The sequence below is a fragment of the Equus caballus genome, chromosome 9, assembly GCF_041296265.1.
Source record: "Equus caballus isolate H_3958 breed thoroughbred chromosome 9, TB-T2T, whole genome shotgun sequence".
NCBI lineage: Eukaryota > Metazoa > Chordata > Mammalia > Perissodactyla > Equidae > Equus > Equus caballus.
The window spans coordinates 63,091,640-63,115,495 of record NC_091692.1 but is presented as its reverse complement, the minus strand read 5'-3'; the positions used below and the strand labels follow the sequence as shown (position 1 = coordinate 63,115,495).

Genomic DNA, 23,856 nt, shown 5'->3' with positions numbered 1-23,856 from the left:
GCTTTTTTTCCCTCTGTTAGGGTTCTAGCTTTCTGCGTTCCCTTCCTCCCCCACCGCCTTTTGATTTGGAAGCCATAGATTGTATTTCTATTCTTTTAGTGGTTACTGTAAAAATTTTCAGCTATGTTTTCTAACAAAACTGTGAGCCCAGCTCCAGCTTCCAGGATGCACCTGACCCTGGTGCCCAGCCTCTCACTGGGGAGCACTTGGAGCTCCTTTGGCCTCTGTGGAGATTGTTTCTCTTACATTTGATCTTGGCTTTGTGTTTTGGGTTTCTCTTTTTCTCAGTTGTTTTTCGTAGTTGTATGTTCAGAGTAGGAGAGTTTTTCCCAAAGTGAACTCACTGCACCGTCTCTACTCACCCAGTCTTCCACCCCTGTCTGCACACCTGCACATTATATACAGCGAAGACTTGTTAATTGATAAGTATCTTACACGTTTTTTTCCCCTCTGTTTGTTTTAGTTTTACCTACTTTACTGTTTTTAGCTTTAGATGGAAAAGAGAGAAAGTGAAGAGAACAGGACCCCTCAGACCTGTGGAATGACCTCTTTGTTGACTGTCTACATCAGGCTTGGTGGGGTGCTCAGTGTTCAGAGAAGGAAGGAGGTGTAGAGAATTTAGTCTAGTTCAGAGCAACTGTAGGGTCCTAGTGTGAAGTGATGATATTTATTAATAGTATTCTTGTTGTAGGCTCTGTTTTTGTTAGGTTTGTTAACTGTTTTGCTTTGTAAACACTAAAGCATTATATGATACCCGTTGTTTTTGTGGGGCACAGAAGGGCTATGCTGTGGGCTGTAGCTATGATGATGGAGACTGAGTTTTGCAGGCATTCCTGTTCTGACCTGGTGATGGCTAGGACAGGTCTGCGATGGTGGAGAGTGTGAAGAGCGCCAGGCTGGAGATGAGGAAATGTTTCATGTAACTCACTCCCTATCCCACTGTCTCTCCCTCTCCATAGTCAAAGTTAGTTATGAAGAGAGGAGGTAGCTGATTAAACAATAAACTTATTAGTGCCTGGTGCCTCAAGATTAAGAACATGGTATCTCTGGGGCGGCCCCATGGCAGAGTGGTTAAGTTCACGTGCTCTGCTTCGGTGGCCCAGGGTTTCGGTGGTTCGGATCACAGGTGTGGACATGGCACCGCTCATCAGGCCATGCTGAGGTGGCATCCCACATGCCACAACTAGAAGGACCTACAACTATGCGCTCAGGGGCTTTGGGGAGAAGCAGAAGAAAAAAAGAAAGATTGGCAACAGATGTTAGCTCAGGTGCCAGTCTTTAAAAAAAAAAAAAACAAAGAACATGGTATCTCTGACTAGTAAGTCAGGCATTAAAGAAAAAGGCATGGAGAAGAAAGCCAGCAGTTTGGGGGTGATAATTAGGGATTGGTAGACAGATAGGCCGCTCTCCTTCCTAATCCTTCCCAGGATTAGCTCTGTCATATCCACACACTATTTAAAAGCACCAATGTGTTTTTTAGTGGTTGGGAAGTGAAGAGGGTGGGCACTGAGACAGGTGAGGGCCTCTCTGCAAGAGTGTCCATCTGGAAATGGAAGACTGCTTGTTGAGTCGGCATTGATTGGGTTGAGTATTTGTTGTTAGATGGATTGGAAGCGTTAATGGTGCATCCCTGAAGGCCAGATGTGGGAGCCAGGCATTTGCTATGGTAGCTGTGTTGCCAGAGCGGAGAAATTTGTGTTTGTTTGTGTTCCAGATTAGTAAAACAGTAGAGATCTGGTTGAGCCCTTAGATTTGGTGGTTTATAATTTTGATGACATTTGTTTGACTCCTTTGGTTTTAGATCTCTGGATTATGCCTAAAGGAAGGTTTTCTGGGTTAGAGACCCAATGTCAGGAAGCCAGTAGGTGCAGATTTCAAAGAAACCGTTTGATACAGCTTTCACTCCCCCCACCCTGAACACCGATGAGCATCCTTTCAGCAGTAAGGAAGATAGTTCGGCAGTTTGATTATAAAGTTCACTCGATTAGTCTGGCTTCATGGGAATAAAGATGCCCAGCAAGGTCTGCTTATTCTGTAGAAGGAAAATGATACTGAAATCCATTGCTGTCTCCTAAAAGTAGATGATTTTGAATCATAGTTAAAGATCTTTTATTTTTCCACTTAAAGGAATAAAAATACCTGTCCCCATCTTATTTTAATTAAAAAAAAATCTGCTGTAGATAGTTTGCGTTTTTTAACAATATAATTTTAGACAGAATGGGATTGTTTATGCTGTTTATTTTTTTTTTGTCCTTGAAGTTGATTAGATAAGAAAATGGGGGGGATCGCTTTTGTTTAGATAAAGAGAAAAGACAGGAAAGGCAGTGCGTCACCACGTTGAGCTCTGCCTCTTGGAGAGGCTGTGCTGGGCACTCTCCAGGGTGCTGGGGTAGAGAGACGAGTAAGACATGGTCTATACCTCAGGGAGCTTAAATCTCAAACCAGTGTCCTGAACGGTGTTCTGTGTGCAGCTTCAGTTTGGAAAACACAAGGCTAAGCATAGTTAAATGGGTTTCTATATTGTAGGGCTTCCAGAGTCTAATAGAGATGTGTGAATTGTGAATTTCTAAGAGGGGCTGTCCTAAGCGTTTCCAAAACCTGAAATAGTGGGGTTATTAATATCTCCTTAAATGGATTAGTAATCTTGTGCCTATTTTAAGCAATCCTTACATGTATTTGTGGTATTTTAGAGTAGTGATTTTCAAACTTAGTTGATAATCAGAATCACTTTGGGAGCTTAGAAATTTTTTTTTAAATTCTGAGTTGATAATCTATATATGTGGTTTTTAAAATTCAGAAAGTGTACCTTGGCACACAGTGGAAAGTTTCCCTTCCTGCTCTGTTCCCTAGCTGCCTACTTCCTTTCCTTGTAGGTGACTAATGTTATTCCTTCCAGAGAGATTTCATGCATGTGCCATAATTTATTTAGCCAGAATATAAATTACCGAGCCTTGTATTTGGAGATTTCTGATTTAGTAGGTTTGGGTGGGGCCTGGGAATATGTCTTTAAAACGTTCCCTGGACCTTGTGATGATTAGCCAGATTTAGACACTGTTATTTTAGATGGTACACATTATTTTTGCATGTGGCGTATTATCATATTCTTAAAACAACTCTGTGAAACAGATATGGTAACCGCCATTTTAGGCAGAGGTGGAAACATGAGAGCAGAAGATGCTAAGTGACCTCCTCAAGGTCCTCTTCCATCTTTTAATGGTAGAGCTGAGACTCAAAACCCAGGGCTTTTTTGGGTATCTAGGTAGGACCAACTGACTCTAATTTTACCTTTTCGTGGCTACAAACAAATGAAAAATTAATACAGCTGTTTATATCCAATTCTTCCTATTTTGCTATAGCATTAAATGTTAGAATATTTTATTGCATTACATGCCAATAGATGTCAGTGAACAGACTTTCTGTAGTTTGCATTTTAAGGCACTTAACCAGTTAGACTCATGTTATCGGTTTCAGGCACTTAAGCAGGCAACTGCACACTGGGCTTTTATCTGTAATTTTCTTCCTGATGATCTCTCCTTCCCTCTTCCCTTTGTTTCCACCTTCCTTTTGGCCCTTCAGCACATTTCCTAACACCAGATTAAACCACAGAGGAGGGAGGGAGGGAGGGAGAAAGAAGACCGTCTGTCCTCTAAGCAGAGGGGCCTGGGGGAGTCTCCCAGGCCGTAAAGTACTGAGTGGTTTTCCTGTCTGGTAAACTCTTTCTGGGGATGATTCTCAAAGAGTTTCAGAGATTCCTCATAGTACCCCAGGACCTTTTGAATTAGGGTAGAGCCTCCAGAGGGGTTATTATAGGACAACATTCCTTTGGTGTGTTTTAAAAAACTTAGTCTCATCATATTGAGCATACCGGAACATCTAAAAATCTTAAAAAGAAAAAAAAGCCTATGAAAAGAATAAAAAAGCTGTGAACCCACCATTTTGAGGCAGTGTAGGACTCAGAGCCAAGACATATAAACGTCCATGCATTTGTTCAGTCACACATCTCTTGGCCTGCACAGTTACTAAGGATTTATTATGTGTCAGGTGCTGGGGATTTAGAAACTAGTAAGACATGGTTCTTGTCTTCATAGAGTTCGTGAGACGGTGAAGGAGACAAATACTCCGTCAAACAGTAGTTACAGCATAAGAAGTGCTGTGGAGGAAGTGTGCCCCAGGTATCATTGGCATGGAAGGGGAGTTAAGGTTTCCCACAGGTTCTTTCAGCCTCACCTCGAGTGAAGAGTAGCTAGATGTGTAGAAGGCGTGGTGTATACGTATAGTTATTCTAGGCTGAGGGAATAGGTGTGTCCCCCCAAAAAGAGAGAGAGTAGTTTGTAAGGATACTTTAGTTAAGGAATTGTGAGAGTATAGTGATGTTTGGCATGTAGAAGGCTCTGGAAGAGTGAGGAGATGAGATTGGAGGTAGTAGGGGCGAGAAGAGGAGGTAATCTTTCACTCGTTGTGAAATAAAAACCCATGCACAAGACACAGAGAGTTACAGTGCCCCTGGAGATTTCCGGTTCCAAGAATTCCCAGACTTAGCTGTCACTCCCTGGATGCTCAGATTCCTGCCAGATCTCAGGATTCAAATTGGGCTATTTAGTTTGGCAACCAGGTCAAGCCAGAACTTGGTGGATTTGAAGCAGCAATATATATAGCAAGCTATCCAAGGATGACAAGTATAGTTCAGTGATAATGATAATGGCTGCCATTTATTGAGCATTTAAGTGCTTGGCTTTTCCAAGGTACATTACAAAATTACGTTTAATCCTTACAGCAGCACTACCAGACAAGTGGTTTTATCTCCATTTAACAGACCAAGAAACCTTGTCCAAGCTCTGGGAGGTTAAAGTACACTTGCCCAAGTCTTCAGAGCCAGTTAGCAGTAGGGGTGGAATTGAAGCTAGGTTTGTCTGTCTGACTCCACAGCTTTTTCTTTTCCCTCTCCACCGTGCTAGCCCTCACAAGACTGCAGGTGTGGTTGCCGGGGCAGATGGATTGGCAGCTCAGCAATGTAAAACGGCTGTTTCAAAGGCAGTGAAACTGCTGCTTCATCTTTGATGCTAAAGGGCAACGAGAAGCCATCCAGTAGTAGCTCCGGTTTAAAGAAGCTTTCCTGAATCTAATGGCATCACGATCCTTGCTCAGGAATATAATCTCCTCATTGTCTTGTTTCTATGGAAAAATTGCATTTCATTATAGGTATTTTACTTGAGTTTACAGTTCTATGTCAAGGACTGAATAACTCGCCAGATGGCAGTATTTATACTGTGAAGTGCATCAGTTTTCTCCTGAGACATTTGATTTGCATGGAGAGGTAAGATTGGGTTTGTAACGATTTGATACATTATCTGCATTTGGCAGATACTTTAATGAACGATGTTGCAGATAGTCCGAATGTGGATATGGCCTAAGGGTGAAGAAGACCAAGAATTTTCTCTTGAAATTTTGGCCTGGATGCTAATACTTTTTAGATGGAGCTCTAAAGAAATTTTCTTATCCTGTCTGTTGGCACAGTTTGATTCTTGTATAGATGTATAGTCTTACTGTTAGGGAGTGAAATTAGATGAGACAGAAGAGCTTAAGAAATTGTCAGGAAGAATTAATGGATGAAGGCCATATCTTGTATTTTTTCTACCAAATTTCTTCTTGTCTATTTGGCATGTGTATTTCCCTTTTCCTGTTTTGAATGAAGCTGAAAATAACATTCTTGGTTTGGCTTTAAGGAAAATGACTCATTTTGTTGTGTTTAGCATTTAGTTTCTCAGAGATGTGTTTATCTTTCAAATGGCACAGTAGTTTGGGATTTTGGTCTCCTTTTCATTTTATTAGGAAAGATGTTATTTATGACACTATATATATAAGAGTTTCCAACCAGAATATTTTCCAGGTTAGGAGAAGAAATTATTTGTAAGTATAATGTCATTTTTTTCTATGATAGTTTGCAGAGTGTTTCTGTAACGTGAATTTTCTCATCTTAGTCTTATAGAAATCTTTGAACAGTTTCAACTGAAAACCGTTTTAAGGGGAATAGTTACAAGAATTTCCCATTTAAAAAATTTGTATCATTTTATACGTTTATAATATTTATTTAGAAACTTCTTTTCTTTTTGGTCTTGAATGCATCTTGAAGGTGAATGTCCTGTATCATTTATTTAGGGTAAAGTGAACACATTATATAAACTGGCATTTGTCATCTCCGTAAGCATAAAGTATGTATAAGTCCTACGTATAATTGTCATTCAGGAAGCTGACAGATGGATTTTCCCTCTACAAAAGCCATCATTTGTGTAATTTGGGGTCTTTCAAGAGTAAAGTCAGATGTTTGCTACTTGGCATAATTTTTTTTGAGTAGGCAAAAAGTGAGAAAAGTCAGACTGCTATTTTAGAAATTATCAAATCAAATTTAAAGAAATAAAATGTGGTTAAGACTTATGGCTGAGCAAAAATATATTAGGGATCAATGTACAAGCTGAGATTGGAATTATAAAACTGTGATCGTATTCCTCTTCACCAAGGAAATGTCCTTGTTCAGAGAGTGGGAGGAGTACTTCTGGTATCAGCCTCTCAAACCCAGAGGCCTGCAAGTGCTAGGCAGACAAGGGCGCCTCTAGTCACCAGCTCAGTTACCCAGAGGCCTGCAGGTACTAGGCAGACAAGGGCGCCTCTAGTCACCAGTGCAGTTGTTAGATCTCATTTTTCAAAAGAAGCTAGAAATCTGAAATTCTGCTTGAAATCTTCCAAGTTTAAATGTTAGCCAAGAATTTTTTAAATCTTTAAAAAATTTAAAATGCCGTGTGATTCAATATCATGTGTACATCCGTAGGCGGGTGGTTTGTGACATCTCCTTAAGGCTCCCCCTACCTCCTTCTAGTAGTTGACTGTAGCTTTTGCATGTAAGTCTTAAAGAGGTTCTTTTGTATCCTTGCCCCTACTGCCACCTACTCCCCAACTGAGAACCACTGGCAAGTGAATGACGGACGGACGCTCACTGCCCTTTTTGGGAGTTTAATACTATCAGGAGACAGTATTAAATTTTTTAATATGCTTTATGCTACTTCATGCCACTTTGCTGTGCCATTTTATATCTAAAAAGAATCATCCATGGATAAATGATTTATTCAGAGTGCAAGATGCACCAATGGGTTTTAGTATAACAATATGAAAAGTTCGTTGATTGAGTTTCAGATTCTACATTGCAGCCAACTTTTAAGAAACTGTCACTTGTTGAGTTTCGGTGTAATATCAGAGAAAAATATCTACAATGATCAGGAAAGGGTATTAAAATATTCCTGCCCTGTCCAACAAGTTGTCTACATAGGGCCAGCTTTCCTTCATATACTTCAACCAAAACAATATAGTGTGACATAGTGAATGCAGAAGCAGATCTGAGAATCTAGCTATCTTATGTTAAGATTGATAAGAAAGAGGTCCACAAACGTGTAAAACAGTCTCCCATCACAGTTATTTTTCATAATATATAGCTAATTTATGTCAATATGTAATGGGTTTTTTATTTTTAAAATAAATATTCACAATTTTCTTGGTTTTTACTTTAATATTATAAATATCGTGGATGTAACCCACATAAACAAAAGCTTTTTGGGGTCCTTAATAATTTTTGAGTGTAAAGTGGTCCTGAGATTAAAATGTTTGAGAATCATTAAAATACATTATGAGGGATTGGGAAGGGAGGCTGTTGAGAAGACTCTTAATTTATTTGAGGAGGTGAAAAATACACATCACATACAGAGATCCTTATGTACTTTTAGAGAAAACCCTTCCATAGGAGATACAAAAAAATAAACTTATGGTCTGCTTTCTCAAAGCCTTGAAATCTTCTGTTTTGTTTCTGGGAACATCTGTAGTTCCTGTTGGGCCGTTACAATATTCTTACTCCTTAGCTCCTTAATGTTAAACCTTGAAGTTTTCTGTAGTCAGCTGTGACAGGAGAAAATTAAGGACAAAATACAGAGTTTTTAATATAGCTAAATTTATTTTATTCTAGGGTTATGGCCTTCTTACGTTTTTGCTGTGAAAATGGTATAGTGATTCTTTTTTCTCTGTGTGTGTTGTCCAAATAGTTATATCGCCTCTCTCATTTTCCACCCACCTCACTCCTCTTTACTGTTCCGTGAAATCCCGAAGTTGGGGAGCCCATGATCAGGGTTAGGTTCAGATAGAAGCAGTACAAAATGGATTTAAAAAAGTGTATCTGAAAATTGAATGTCTTGAAGTTAAATTTTAGACATACAGTGAGAGTCTTTCATAAGCACAGAGATGAAGAGAATCATCCCTAATGTGCTGGTGCTTCTGGCATGGGACAAGGCAACCCTATTCCTTCCAGGCTCTTCCCTGCCATCCTCAGCCCCGTGGGCCAAGGTGGCTCCTAATATTTAAGCCACAACAGAGAGTGGGTAGATAGGGGGGAAGACTTTATCCCTTTACACAAAAGCAGATCCACAGGGCAGCATGAGGAGAAGTCTCAGTTGACCATCTTACACCCAAGACCCCTTAAAGGGGCTCCCCTGTGAGCATGCCTTAGGCGGTTTGCTGTTGACTTTCTCCAGTACTGTGTGGAAAGGGGCTTTGGGTTGGATGCCCTCTGGACTGGATTAATAAGCTTTCTCCAGGCTTTCAGTTTACTGGTAGGGGTGGGGATGTGCCTACTAGATGTGGCACAAGTAAATGACCATCGCAAAATGCTCTCTGCGACTTTGCCTGAAGCACAGCCTCTTCTCCCAGCGACAGTGGCTGGCAGGTGGGACCACTATGTGATAGCTTGAATGTATTGATGTTAGTGATAATGTGAACACTTGGCATGCAAAGAAGCAGTTCAGAGGTGGCAGTGTACAATATGGTGCAGCAGTTGTATAAAAGAACGCTGTGTGACAGTTAAGGACTGACTGCCCATACTTAGGAAAGTGTATGCTGATGTAGTGGAAAGACCGTGTTCTGTGGTTAGAGGTGGGTTTGGCTCCTGTCTCTACCATCTGTCCAGTAATAGGAATGTAGTTGTTGCTCCATGTTTATGTGCATTTTCATTGCTTTTTGAGTTTTCTGTTTTAAGATTTAGAGTTTGCTTTTGGAGAACTCCCAGAAGTATTCCTACTGTGTATCTTTTTCTACAAGAAAATAATCTGGACACAGGTTTTTAATGTACTGCACTTGGGTTTTGGCAGTACCTGCCTTCTCTCACATGGATGGCAAGAGGTGGGTTTGAAGACGTTTTCTGTGGGTGTCTATGAAGTTTAGTGTTGGAGGTAACCCCTACTGACTGTTGGCTTTTGTTTTTTTGTATGGATTATTAAACCCTTTACTCCAAAATAAAATTATATGTGTGTAAAAGGTTTATTCCGTGGGTGGATATCTGGAGGTTGGAGTGGGGTCACTTGAAAGGCAGTTTGCTAATGTGATCATTGGGTAAGTAGTGAGTCATTAAATGTTTCTCTGTTTTGCCTGGTCTGCTTATAAGAGTTATATGGGCAGCTATCTGAAAAGAAATCTGTATATTCACTTCTCTTGCTTGTTCTAAGCTTTAATTTGAGGTGCAAGACCTGGAGAGTTAGTTTTGTTGAGATTAAGATCAGGAACCGTTTCTGCCTCTGAAATGGATTGTATGCAAGTATTATCGTACCTTTTTTACTGTTGGAACTGTATCTAAAGAAGTGAAAGAGTGCAGAAAGACTCGGTAAGTTTTATCTTCTCTTTGTTTAGAGTCTGTGAAGCCACTTGAGACAGAAACCCCAATGGCGAGAATGTAAAGCAGACAGTGAAGGTCCTCCCTAAGGGAGAAGCCGTAGACTTCTGTAGGAAGAAAGTTAGGGCTACCCGGCGAAGTTCATGGAGAAGGAGGCATTCGAGCTGGGCCTGAAAATAAGTGGGAATGAGACCGGAGGAAATGTGTTCGGCACAGATTATGCCATTTTCCACCATGAAAGTGATTGCTGGTAAACCTGGAACATGATGGGTGTAGCTTGTCTTACAGTTGCGGGTATACGGAAACCATCATCTTATAGAACATGGGATGTCAGGGATAGCTTTCTGTCCTGGAGAATTGGAGCCTTTTAGGGATCTAAAGATGCCTAAATTTTTTAGGCTTAGAAATTCAGCTAGAAATCCATCAGTTTTCATTCAGTTTAAGGGTATGTGTGTCTGAACAGGCAGGATTGTTGTGTGGTGGAGCAGGCAGAGAATTATAATACTGTAGAACCTCACTGAGCGCTTTTGCCAGTTGAGGATAAGTGAGAAGATGAATTATCTTTGAAATTATTATGTTAAATTTGAGGAAAATGAGACTGAAATTATAGGGGATTTCAAGGGCAGCCATGAAATGTGTTAGCTTTTAGCAGGTACTGTTATACTTTGATTTCTTGTCTGTTACCACCAGTTTGCTGTTACTTTACCTTAGTGCTTTAAAAAGAAAATTCCAGCCTCTGGGTCTGTAAAATGTCTGTAGATTTAAAGGAATAAAATAGGTCATTAAATCGGAATATAGAATAAATCTTTGGTCTAGGAGTACCAAGGATTGTCAAAAGGTTGTTGCTAACCTATCCATTGTGTGTTACAGCCACCCCACAGAGGCTTTCCTGTCTGTCCCTCAGTGAGATTAAATGCTGAGTTAGGAGGTTATTTTGTAATGTTACGCTGTACTCTTAAAATTGTTTTCCATCACAACCACATGTAAAGATTTATTCTGAAATGGAATTTGGTGAACGCTAGCGTGATTTTCCTTTTATTTTAAAAACAGGGAAAACTTTTGTTAATGTTGCTCTGAAAGGAGATACAGTTAATAACTAAGCACTGTGAACTTTCGGAGGAAGAGCCGTGAGAGTGATGCGTGTTAGTACCTGTGTGGAGACGCTCGGTGACTTAGTGAATTAGATGAATGCGCTCCCTGGCCTGCACTATTCTGCAGTTCACATGTCTGCCGAGGACTGTGATGGTAAAGGGAAGCAAATACTCCTGATTTTATAGTTCACTTTTTTTTTTTGCTTGAAGGTTTCTTTGTTACTATCATCTGGGATCTATGTAAACTAGTGTGTAGAGGGCCAATTTAGTCATGATAACTGTCTTGAGATTTGAAAGAATGATATGTTTTGTGTAAATTTTGGGGATTGAATTTAAGAAATTTAAAAAATTTGATATTTGGGGAGACAGTTTAAGTGTCCATGTAAAATCAGTTTGTATGTGAAAGTTTCAGATGGGTAAGATGAAATTGAATATGACAATTAGTAAGTGCTATTTCCATATAAACATTCCATATGCATCCTCCACTGATGTATTTGCTTTTCATACGTTCATAAGAATTTCAGGACTGAAAAGAACCAGAGATGACTTATTAGTCTTTCCCCACGTAGATGAGAACCTGAGACCTAATGGGCTTAAAATGAGCCCAGTTAGTAGATGAGCTGGGAGTAAACCCCAGATTTCTTGCTCTCCAGTGGGTATTGTTTCCAGTACAAATAGGTGTACATTTCAGATGTGGTTAGGGGTCTACCATGATTTTTAAGATTAGAATGGCTTTTAAAATTAGATGGCAGTAACCATTTTTTCTATCCCCTAAGTAGCCTGAAATTTACTATTGAGTTCTTGAGTTACTGCTTTCTCACATTTTGATTTCCTCAGAGCTTATTTTAGTTTTATAAATATTGTGTATTGAATATTTGAAGCCGTGAAAGCAGCATTTAATTCTTAATCTCAGTTATTGTCCAGTTTTGAAAGACTTTGACAGATTTTATCCGCCCCCCATCCGGAGCTGTAAACTTTGCTGAACGCTCCAAAGACAGTGTTGGGCTAAGAAAGGAATGGAAATGAATGGTTTAGTTGTATGCCAGTGAACGAGTACCTTTTGAAAGTGTCACTACTATGGTATTGGGAAGTAAAACCTTTCCCAGCATTTTCTCACTCTCTTGGCTCTTGTCCTGGTGAAAAGTTTTTAAATTGCTCATGGTAAATGTGGGCCGAAGAGGATCAGAGCTCCCGCCTCTGCTCTGGGTCTTCTGAAGCCTGTTGTTATTGCCCAGAACGGAGCGTCCCAGTTTATTTTTCTCCCGTTTTCTAGTCAGCCTTCTCTCAGGGCTCATGAGTTCCATAGTGCCTTACTCTTAGGATGTTTTATCTTGTCTTGGAACACAGAAGTGTGCCTTGTAAATGAGCAAACTGGGATTTGGTGAAAAAGCTTGACTTTACAGGATCAGTGAAAACACGTTTTTGTTAATAAAAGTAAATGCGACATTAGGCTACAAAAAGGTATTTTGTTGGGGGCCACATCACACTTGATCAGAGGCTATTCTTTGGGAGTTTTTGGGAGTGAGAATAAAGTCACCAGTGAGTATCTACTTACTGGGAGAGAAATTAAGTGTGGCATCATTTGAAAGTTATTCTTGCTTAGGAATAAGATTTGGTTACATCTTTACATTATAAAATGACTTCCTTAGGTTGACAAAAGTGCCTAGTTTAAATGAGTATTATGATATTTTATATTAATTCAAGACTATTTCTTTGAGAGAAACAACAAAATCATAATAGGTATTACGAGTTAATATCTTTTTGTTATGCAGCCTTTTGAGATTTTTCTAAGCATTCAGTATTCTTAAAAATGGGAGATGTTGGGGCCAGCCCTGGTGGCCTAGTGGTTAAGTTTGGCATGCTCCACTGCAGTGGCCAGGGTTCGGTTCTTGGGTGCAGACGTATACTGCTCTGTTAGCGGCCATGATGTGCTGGTGGCCCACATACTGAAAAATAGAGGAAAGTGGGCACGGATGTTAGCTCAGGGAAAACCTTCCTCAGCAAAAAAAAAAAAAAGGTGGTGGGGAAGGAGATGTTATCCTTGTTTTATATATATGCGTGTGGAGTTTTTTTATTTTGAGGAAGATTAGCCCTGAGTTAACATCCGCCACCAATCCTCTTTTTGCTGAGGAAGATTGGCCCTTAGTGAACATCTTTTCCCATCTTCCTCTGTTTTATATGTGGGATGCCTGCCACAGCATGGCTTGATAAGTGGTACATAGATCTGTGCCCGGGATCTGAACCTACGAACCCTGGGCTGCTGAAGTGGAGCGCATGAACTTAACTGCTGCATTACCAGGCTGGCTGTGACATGGAGGTTTTAATTTGCAGTTTTGTGTCATAAGGTCCTTTAAGAACTTGAAGCCCTGTCTTAAGTCAATTAGGCTTTCAGGCTTTTTCTGCCCTGTTGTATTAAATTCTTAGTAGATTTTCATTTCATGATATACGTGTACATTCAAGGATCTCTTTTGGCGTGTATAGCACAGTGTTTAAAAAGTGGCTTTCCATTGGGGCTGGCCCCGTGGCTGAGTGGTTAAGTTCGCGCGCTCCGCTGCAGGCGGCCCAGTGTTTCCTTAGTTCGAATCCTGGGCGCGGAGATGGCACTGCTCGTCAGACCATGCTGAGGCAGCGTTCCACATGCCACAACTAGAAGAACCCACAACGAAGAATACACAACTATGTACCGGGGGGCTTTGGGGAGAAAAAGGGGAAAAAAAAAAAAAAAAGTGGCTTTCCATTGAGCATTGGTTCAAATACTGGCTCTGCTGCCACTTTTTGTTATATAAACTCTAGAAGCCTCAGTTTCCTCATTTGTAAAATGGGATTAATATTGTTTAAGGGGCCGGCCCCGTGGCTGAGTGGTTAAATTCGCGCGCTCTGCTGCAGGCGGTCCAGTGTTTCATTGGTTCGAATCTTGGGCGCGGACATGGTACTGCTCTCAAACCACGCTGAGGCAGCATCCCACATGCCACAACTAGAAGGACCCACAACGAAGAATATACAACTATGTACTGGGAGGCTTTGGGGAGAAAAAGGAAAAAAACAAAATCTTAAAAAAAAAAAGAAAATATTAAAAAAATATTATTTAAGTTGCTAATGGCATGGTGAGGGAAGGGATTGTAGAGTTAACTTGTGATCTTTTGGGGGACAGAAATCAAAGATAGTATAAAAAACATTCTTGCCAAAGCAAATTTTATGTATACTACTGTTAGAAACCCTCAAAATAATGGTACAAGTACCCATCACAACTGTTTTCTCTACAAAAGATCTGTACATGTGGTTTATTTACGTTTTGTTTTGCTTTTAAAGGTTACGGGAAGTTTCAGAGAAACTGAACAAATATAATTTAAACAGGTAAGAATTTTAAGATATTTTAAATTTCCTGACAAAGAACAATCTTTTTATTAGGAGAAAGAACTCATATTTAGGCAGCAGCTATTTAAGAGTATTTTAGGGGCCAGTCAGGTGGTTAAAGTTCGCGTGCTCCGCCTCAGTGGCCCGGGCTTTCGCAGGTTCAGATCCTGGGCACAGACCTGGCACCACTCATCAGGTCATGCTGAGGTGGCATCTCACATAGCAGAACTAGAAGGACCTAGAAGTAGAATGTATACCTCTGTACTGAGGGGCTTTGGGAAGAAGAAGGAAAAAAAGAAAAAAAAATTGGCAACAGATGTTAGCTCAGGGCCAATCTTTAAAAAAGTGAGAATATTTTAGGGGCTGGCCCCGTGGCTGAGTGCGTGCTCCGCTGCAGGCGGTCCAGTGTTTCGTTGGTTCGAATCCTGGGTGCGGACATGGCACTGCTCATCAAACCACGCTGAGGCAGCGTCCCACATGTCACAACTAGAAAGACCCACGACAAAGAATATGCAACTATGTACCAGGGGGCTTTGGGGAGAAAAAGGAAAAAAATAAAATCTTAAAAAAAAAAAAAAAAAAGTGAGAATATTTTAATCTAAATATCTACTTTTTATGAGTTGGGTCAATTGAAGTATAGTTTCTGTTCATACTAGTTTTTAAAAAATCTAGCATGCCAAGGAGCTGTAATAACTGGGGATATCATAATTATTATTTTCAATGATTGCTTCAAAATATTAGTTTTTTAAAACAATTTTTGCCATTTTGCCACCTATTTTTTTCTTCTCTTAATTGGTTAAAAAAAAACCTAGGATATGTTTATCATTTAAAAATAACTTTACTTGCATACTTTTCTTTTTTTAATTCTCCAGCCATCCCCCTTTGAATGTGTTGGAACAGGCTACTATTAAACAGTGTGTGGTGGGACCAAATCATGCTGCCTTTCTTCTTGAGGTAAATTGTTTAAAATAGAGAAATGAAAATGAACAGTTAAAATACAACTGTGTGTCATCATGTGCCTTCCTTTTTAACCATGGAAAACAGCAGTTTCTTGCAAGAGTTATTTCAGAGATCACCCAGGTCCATTTCCTTCGTGTGTAAATTCTCTGGTCCAGAGAAAGCTTACAGGATTTAATAGAGCTTGAAACCAGTTAGTAACAGAATGCAGAAGTTCACGATATCCAGTCATTTCCTTACTCTAAATTCTGTTAGACTGAGATATTTTAAATTATTTGTACTGCTTTCTTGATAGTGTATGTAAATCATATTTCCCCAACTCAGGTATGAGCACCTTCTGGAAGGGAGTTGTCTTCTGAATTGACAGTGATAGATACATAATCTGTTTGTTGAATGAATTCACATTTTAATACTATGTATTTTTACTTTGGAAATTTCTTCTACTTTCTTTGCTTTTAGGATGGTAGAGTTTGCAGGATCGGTTTTTCAGTACAGCCAGACAGATTGGAATTGGGTAAACCTGATAATAATGATGGGTAAGACGTTATGTCCTTTCTATTTAGTTAATATTTAGCTCTTAAAAGGTATTATATTGAACTCGTGTTTTGATTTTAGTAACCCTCAAGTTAAAAAAAAAAGCATTATTGTAGAAAATAGGTTTAAAATAGAGTGAAATGGTTACTTTGTAGTTTGATTTTAATTTTTCTGCAAGCACTGATTTTCAGCTGAAGTATTTAGCATTAGAAGTAGCAGAGGAGTGGATCATCGCTTAACAGAAATAGGTTACCAGAAGAATGGTGTTATGTGTTTAGTGGGTCCTGAGTCAGATCTGTTCTTTGATTGAAATGACTTTTTAGATCACATTTTTTCTCTTTTAGTACTTGAAAATGACAGGGTCTTTAAAATTTTGGTCTTTGTAAGTGATGGCATACAAAAAAGGTTGCTAGATACTGTATGATGAGTTTCAATTGATTCTTTCTAAAGAAAGCATCATTACTTTAAAAATCTAAAGGATGCATTTGCAAGCAAACCATGAAAGCAGTTTCATCCAGGAAAGAACTCTGGATTGTTACGAGGCTGCAGGTTGTTGGGTTTGTTCTTTGATAGGAAGTGTGCGTCTCAGTGGGAGTGAGAGAGAATTACTAGACTGGCAGTGTTTTCCCACAGTAGGCCCTGGAGTGGTGAGGCCTGGGATTCCAGGCTTGTTCCTAGCATTTGGGGACTGTCCTGTGATTGTTCTACCTCTTGTTTTTCCCCAGGTCAAAGTTGAACAGCAACTCGGGGGCGGGGAGGACATCGAGGCCTGGTAGGACAAGCGACTCCCCATGGTTTCTCTCAGGTTCCGAGACTCTGGGCAGGCTGGCAGGCAACACCCTGGGGTAAGTTGTGGCCGGATGATGGCCTGCGGTGGTCTAGGCCACCGCCTGTAGTACGCTCTGAGTGATCGTCTTCAGTATCAGCTAGGGATGGGATGAGGAAACTCTCCTGAACTCTGGGCTGGAGCGCATGTTGCTCGTGGCGAGCCACCAGGATAAAAATAACCCACACAGGCTAACTACCATTACCCCGGGGCTCTTGACCTTTTAAAAATGTCTGATGTTTACATGCGTTTATTATGCCATTTGTGTTATTTAAAATTTTCAAAGATACCATCTTTTGTCTTATTTGTGACTTAATCTTGGGTAAAAAATATCTAACATTTATTCCTTTTTGGTATCCTATTTAGAAAAGACTACTACCTATTTAGTAGTTTTTTCTGAGTTAATATAGTGAGGTTTGAGAATCATGTAACTAAACCTTACAGGCTTTACTAAAGTTATTTTTACTTTTTAAAAATTGAGTTGTAATTGACATATAACATTATATTAGTTTAAAGTGTACAGCAAAATGATTCCATATTTGTATATATTGTGAAATGATCCCAGTAAGTTTTGTTAACATCCATCACCACATGTAGTTAAAAAAAATTCTTTTTCCTTGTCATGAGGGCTTTTAAGATCTACTCTCTTAGCATCTTTCACATGTGCAATATAGTGTTATTAACTATAGTCATCATGCTGTACCTTATACCCCATAACTTACTTATTCTATAACTGGAATTCTGTACCTTATTTTTACTTTTTAAATTATTTATGAAATATATACCTTTTAAACTAGATATTCAACTCTTCTTACATTTTATCTAAAATTGGTATGCTATCAAACTAAAGAAATAATATACAAATTCTAAGCCAGATGATTTCACTTTAGCTCATTTTATACCTTGATTCTTGATTTTCTGAAGTTACCCAATTGATGATTAGGTAATGCCAAATCAGTCAGCTTGGCATGTGTTCAAAGGCTGATCAGAGGAATATAACTAGAAGCAATTTAAATTGTTTCAAGGAGAGGAGGAAGGTTTTAAACATTTTTCTTATTTTGACACTGCTTTCTTGGTAAAGTTAGGTTTAAAAATTGAGATCCCAAGATGCTTACCTTCTTTGCTTTTTTGTTTTTATGCTGACCTAAGTTTATTTTGAGGTAGAGGAAGGTCATTTAGATGAGTGTATCCTTTTTAACTCATTCTGTGCTAGAGCTGTTAATAGGAAACATAGCTCTGGTCTTTATTAAAATGTGATGTATCTCCTTTTAATGGTCCTATGCACACAACTAACATAACCGTGTATGATAATTCTCAAAATAATATGTAATAAATGAAATTTTCATTTCATTTTGATAAACCTGGAAGAAGTTTGACACCAGGTTTTCTGGAGTTTTTTTTTTTTTTTTAAAGATTTTATTTTTTCCTTTTTCTCCCCAAAGCCCCCCAGTACATAGTTGTATATTCTTCGTTGTGGGTCCTTCTAGTTGTGGCATGTGGGACGCTGCCTCAGCGTGGTTTGATGAGCAGTGCCATGTCTGCGCCCAGGATTTGAACCAACGAACACTGGACCGCCTGCAGCAGAGCGTGCGAACTTAACCACTCGGCCACGGGGCCAGCCCCCTGGAGTTTTTTTTTTTTACTGAGGCAGCTATTTAAAAAGTGTTTTTTGGGCCAACCCTGGTGGCCCAGTGGTTAAGTTCAGTGCGTTCTGCTTCAGTGGCCCGGGTTTGGTTTCTAGGCATGGACCTACACTGTTCTGTTAGAGGCCATGCTGTGCTGGTGGCTCACATACTGAAAAATAGAGGAAGATTGTTAGCTCAGGGCGAATCTTCCTTAGCAAAAGAAATAAATAAGTAAGTAAAGTGTTTTGTTTGTTTAGACAGATATTGGGCTTTCCAGTTAAGTGAGAAGAGAGACCAAGAAGTTTGTTGTGTATTGATTTGAGCATTGTTAGTGGTTAGTATATTCAAACATTTTTAAGGGGAAAAAAGAAAGCCTTGGAAGATCAAATTTAAACTAAATCTGTTTGCAATAGGAGGTTGAAGGTTTCACTCTTAGGTGAGTGCAATGAAGAGGAGTTGGGAATAAAGTACTTCTCTCTAGATTGAATGATCTCTAAGTACATAGTAGATTCATTTTTAAGAGAGCCAGCACTGTCATAATTTAAAGGCTAATAACATTATTTGTGTGATCTTTATCTTTTAGATCTGATTGAATGCAGAAAAACAATTGTATTATGGTTGTGATTCTTCCTTTTTCCTGAGGAAGATATGCCCTGAGTAACATCTGTGCCAGTCTTCCTCTGTTTTGTATGTGAATCACTGCTCCAGCATGACTGATGAGTGGTGTAGGTCTATGTCTGAGATTCGAACCCATGAACCCGGGTCACCAAAGTGAAGCGTACTGAACTTAACCACTATGCCACAGGGCCAGAAGATTGTTTCTCTCTCTTTTTTTTTAAGATTTTATTTTTTTCCTTTTTCTCCCCAGAGCCCTCTGGTACATAGTTGTATATTCTTAGTGGTGGGTCCTTCTAGTTGTGCCATGTGGGATGCCACCTCAGCATGGCTTGATGAGTGGTGCCATGTCCACACCCAGGATTTGAACTGGCGAAAACCCTGGGCCGCACAAGCGGAGCACGCGAACTTAACCACTCGACCACGGGCCAAGCCCCAGGGCCAGAAGATTCTTAATTCTCATGTTTGGGGCAATATGTGAAAATGTAGACATGCCCTTTCTAAGTTGTTTTCCCATACTTAAGAAAAAATTAATGAATGTTTCAAATAGTGGCTTCCCCTTAGTCGAAGAGGTTAATGGTGCTAAATATTAATGAGCTACTATCTTTGTAAATGAATGTTTTATTTCATGCAAAGCACTTGGAGTCCTCAATGAATTTTACTTTTTGTGTAGCAGATTGTTGGTAGTTATGTCTGATGGGTCTTTCATGCAAAGGTGAGATGTATTCTATAACTCATTTTAGAGTTGTAACTATAGAAATACTTGGTATGTGGATGTTTAAAAAATTATTTAAAAGATGCAAAAGTGTGATTGTTCTCTTTGTAAAAAGTGAATGTGTTTATAAGCATTAAAAAAATGGGAACAGTGTTATTTTAAAGGTCAGTTCTGTTAACTTGTTCTATCAAAATACTACTATAAAATATGTATCAGACAAATAGCTTTATCTTAGCTTAAGAGAATGAGAATGAGACCCAAAGCAGTCTTTTCAGAATGGAGATTTAAAGTGCATTTAATTCTGTAAATTCTCCACTGTTTAGAAGTCGCTGGAGTTCTGGAGTCGGTGGAAGTGGAGGAGGGTCCTCTGGTAGGTCGTCAGCTGGAGCTCGCGATTCCCGCCGACAGACTCGAGTCATTCGGACCGGACGGGATCGAGGGTCTGGGCTTTTGGGCAGTCAGCCCCAGCCAGTTATTCCAGCCTCCGTCATTCCAGAGGAGCTGATTTCACAGGTATGGCTCTTGTAGAAGGCTTAATGTAAGACAACAGGACAAGGTGAGGTTTGATGGAACATAGTGGGGCTGTAGTCATGACTCATCATGAATTGTGAGATACTGAAGTATTGATCCTAGGAAGCTGATTTTCATAAAGAATTTATCAAAAGAAAATTAGCATAGCACTCTTTTTTTTATAATTTCAGGCCCAAGTTGTTTTACAAGGCAAATCCAGAAGTGTCATTATTCGGGAGCTTCAGCGAACAAATCTTGATGTAAACCTTGCTGTAAATAATTTACTTAGCCGGGATGATGAAGATGGAGACGATGGGGATGATACAGCCAGTGAATCTTATTTGCCTGGAGGTTGGTGGATCACCATCATGGTTTTATCATCTCTAGGGGGAGAGAGTTTTTGCCTAGGGAATGGAATTTTAAAGTGCATTGGATTTTCTCACTGTTCTTTCCAAGGTGGTGTATACTTCTCACTATAGTGTTTGATTTGATTGTAAAATTCTTTTTAAGGGAAAACCAGAGAAATGTTTTCGCTCAGTGGATTTGTGTTTGGTCCTAATAAAGACGTGGATATACGTGCATGGCTTTATCACTTGCTCATAGGTGGCTCTGGAATGTGTTTTTTGATGCCCGTATTACTGAATGTGTAATAACTGTATTTAGATTTTGACTGTATTATCTCTCTGATGTCGCAAGTATCTTAAAGACATATCTTTTTTCTTATGATTTAGTAGGTAGCCCAAGCAATGATCATCCATTTCATGTTCCTTAAAATCTTTCTTAATAATGTTAACTTTATTTCCTGCATAGTTGTTGCTTTTTTTCTCAGGTTATGTAAGTAGTCAGTCCCTGATTTTAATTTATTTTACTTTTCAGAGAGCTTTCAGTTGGTCTACAGATGTTTTCTCTATATCTGCTTTATTCGTATTTGTTTCTGTTTATAGAGGATCTTATGTCTCTTCTTGATGCTGACATTCATTCTGCCCACCCAAGTGTCATTATTGATGCGGATGCCATGTTTTCTGAAGACATTAGCTATTTTGGTTACCCTTCTTTTCGTCGTTCATCGCTTTCCAGGCTAGGCTCATCTCGAGGTAATTTTGCATTTATTTCTTTGTGATCATTGACTGTATGGAGAGAGAATGGTAGAATTCACTATATTTGAACTTTTAATATTACAGGAATAAACTCATTACTTATTAGTGTTTTTGGATGCTTTGGCATTAAAACTAGTTATTACTGATTTTGAAGACTGCAATAGTACTTTACAGATGCTCTTATCTACATGGTGGAATACTTATCAAGGGTTATGACTTACCTAACTATGTTTTTAATTAGGAATATGGATTCTGAACTAAAAGCAGAATTCTACTTTACAGTGACATGCAGCATTCAGAAAACAAGTCTCTTTAATTTAATTGATTAAAATAAAGTGATTATTCTGTTCATGTTAAATCCTGGTTAGATGGAAGAGTGAAATAGGAGAAAAGTTACTAGAATGGGATTGGCCAATAGTAAATATATAGAAATGTTTAGCTTAGTAGAATGCTATTTCCAAAAGTTTGAAATCCTTAGGTATAGTACATAGTAGAGGTTCGAAAGAAGATTTTGAAATCATAACAAATATAAGACTTTCTCTGTATATGTTGGTATAGATTTAGTTGCATTTTAACTTTTATTAAGTCAATATTTTTACCTTCCGGAATGTCAAACTGCTTGATTCAAATAATAGACAAGAATCAGCTGAATCTTTTACTAACGTTAGTGAACTGGAAAAGACCTTGCTGCAAACACCTAACACTTAAAAGCAGAATTTTAAAATAAGAAACTTATGATGATCTTTTAATATATTGAACCTATTATGTAATAGCTTAAAAAATTTTAAAATAAATGTATAGTAAAGTATACCTTAAATGCATCAAGTATTACATTTTCAAAAATTCAGTATCTAACACAAATAATTCCTTCTAAATTTCTCCTTTTTGCTTTTCTGTAGATCATCGTTCTCTCTTGGCACTGTTTACTTTGAACCATATGAAATTGCTGGTACTTGACCATTTTTGACTTGCATGGGTGGCAGTTTCATATGGCTCAACTTAATATTGTTTTTAGTCCTTCTTATCCAAGTCTTGGAAAGTAAATTTTGATTACCTGTTCAAAACATAAGGTATGAGCAGGCTGAAAAAAAACTGGCTTTAGAGAGTTCGTAGGCCAGTTGCAGAGTAAGCATTTTTATAAGGAAATCTTTCTATAAAGATTCTTAAGAGAAAAAAATGCCTGTCTAGTTTCTCAAAAATTTTTAAATAAGACTTATCCATAAAAATCCAGCCTCTAAAATTACTCTAAACCAGGGCTTTATCAGAAGTTTTATAGTTAATGGGTTTGTAGTTTAACCCTGTCAAGTGTTTTTTCCTGTATGTGTAGTTTTTTTTTTAGTAACTGAAGACTTTCTAACAAATACTTGTTTTATAAAAATTTATGTATCTAATGTGTTGAAATTCTAATTTATGCACGTTTTTGAATAGATAAAAAAGTTATGGTAAGCATTTTTAATCAGAGCCAGAAATTTTAAACTCCATTTTAAAAATCCAATTTAAAATAAAGCAGTTCTGCTCTAAAAACATGTATTTGGGTTTCAGAAAAATCTGCCTCTAAATAGTTCTTAAAGATACTAGTTTATAATTTTCATACATTTTCTTGAAAGAGTTAATGTTTTGAATGTTGCATGTCAGGCTTATTAGATACACATTTGCATTAAGTTTTTGTGAGTAGATAAACTGCTGTTAGTTGCATCCTGAAGGGTCTTTACTAGAGAGTGGCTTACTTTTATCCCACTGGTGTGACCCAATTGCATACCAGTTCTCCTTCTTCCCTTAGAGAGAGACTCTGAGCTGTTGCGTGAACGTGAGTCCGTTTTACGTTTACGTGAACGAAGGTGGCTTGACGGAGCCTCATTTGATAATGAAAGGGGCTCTACCAGCAAGGAAGGAGAGCCGAACGTGGATAAGAAGAACACGCCTGTACAAAGTCCAGTGTCTCTAGGAGAAGATTTGCAGTGGTGGCCTGATAAGGTATTTGGGAAAAAAATCTCCCTTTCCATTTAAATGGATTCCACCTCCACACCCCCCACCCCCTCAAGGGAGATTTTCAGATTTTGTACTACTATTACGTATTAGAAACACACACACAGACATAAAGTGATATTTTTATTTTGTTTCAAAATATAGGTAGAGCATCTTTATTTGGCACTACATGAGTCATCTTAATAAAATGTGTTTGGTGGTGCAGTTTTTTTCTACGTGATGAAGTAAATCAGAGAATTTGAAATGGTAGTTGCAGGTAACACATGAGCATTCTGCTTCAGGGCTTTATTTTTGGTGATAATTACTCCGGTAACTGATGGTATATCCCTTGGTAGAAATTTGTTTTGTAATGCCAAGTGGACCCCAGTTCTGCAGGGCAAGTTTGTGGTCATTGACACAAGCCTGCATGTCAGGGCAAGATTAGGATCCACGTTTCTTTGATAAATTAGCTGTCCTGTTTGCTGGCAGCGAATTTTGACAGGCCTTTGCTCTAAATGCTGTGGGAGACCTCAGAACAGGCTGAACAGGAATGGACTGGGGGAGTTCTGCTCTGCATCCTGAGGAGAAGTACAATGACTGGCTTCTAGAGAACATCCAGAATTTAAGTTGATTTGACTCTTTTAAAAAATCCATCCTGGCCACAAGTGAGCCTGTGCGTCCTGTTGATGGATGGCGTGTAGGTTTCGTCGTCTCAGGTGCTTGGTTGTTCGTCTTCGACGGCTCCTGTAGGACGCTGTGTGTCTTTCATCTCTTTTGGAGTGCCTGTTTGTTCTTAGTTCCTGAGCCAGTAGGAAATTTTCTTAAGTACAACTAAAGTAAAAGAAGATAAGAACTTTGAGGTTAATCTCT

General features: G+C 38.9%; 1 protein-coding gene across 15 annotated transcripts in view; it reads left to right on the top strand.

Annotated features, from left to right (window-relative positions):
* Positions 1-23,856, top strand: part of UBR5 (ubiquitin protein ligase E3 component n-recognin 5) — a 123,442-nt gene that overhangs the window by 27,680 nt on the left and 71,906 nt on the right. For 8 of the 15 annotated variants that reach the window (XM_070221603.1, XM_070221606.1, XM_023648784.2 and 5 more), the window contains 8 exons: positions 14,098-14,142; positions 15,015-15,096; positions 15,559-15,635; positions 16,359-16,478; positions 19,738-19,927; positions 20,116-20,275; positions 20,869-21,018; positions 22,802-22,995. In XM_070221603.1, coding sequence (XP_070077704.1) covers positions 14,098-14,142; positions 15,015-15,096; positions 15,559-15,635; positions 16,359-16,478; positions 19,738-19,927; positions 20,116-20,275; positions 20,869-21,018; positions 22,802-22,995 — 1,018 coding nt within the window. Of the gene's footprint in view, positions 1-14,097; positions 14,143-15,014; positions 15,097-15,558; positions 15,636-16,358; positions 16,479-19,737; positions 19,928-20,115; positions 20,276-20,868; positions 21,019-22,783; positions 22,996-23,856 lie in introns of all 15 variants that reach the window. The other 7 variants (XM_070221607.1, XM_070221601.1, XM_070221604.1 and 4 more) reach the window with 1 other exon arrangement.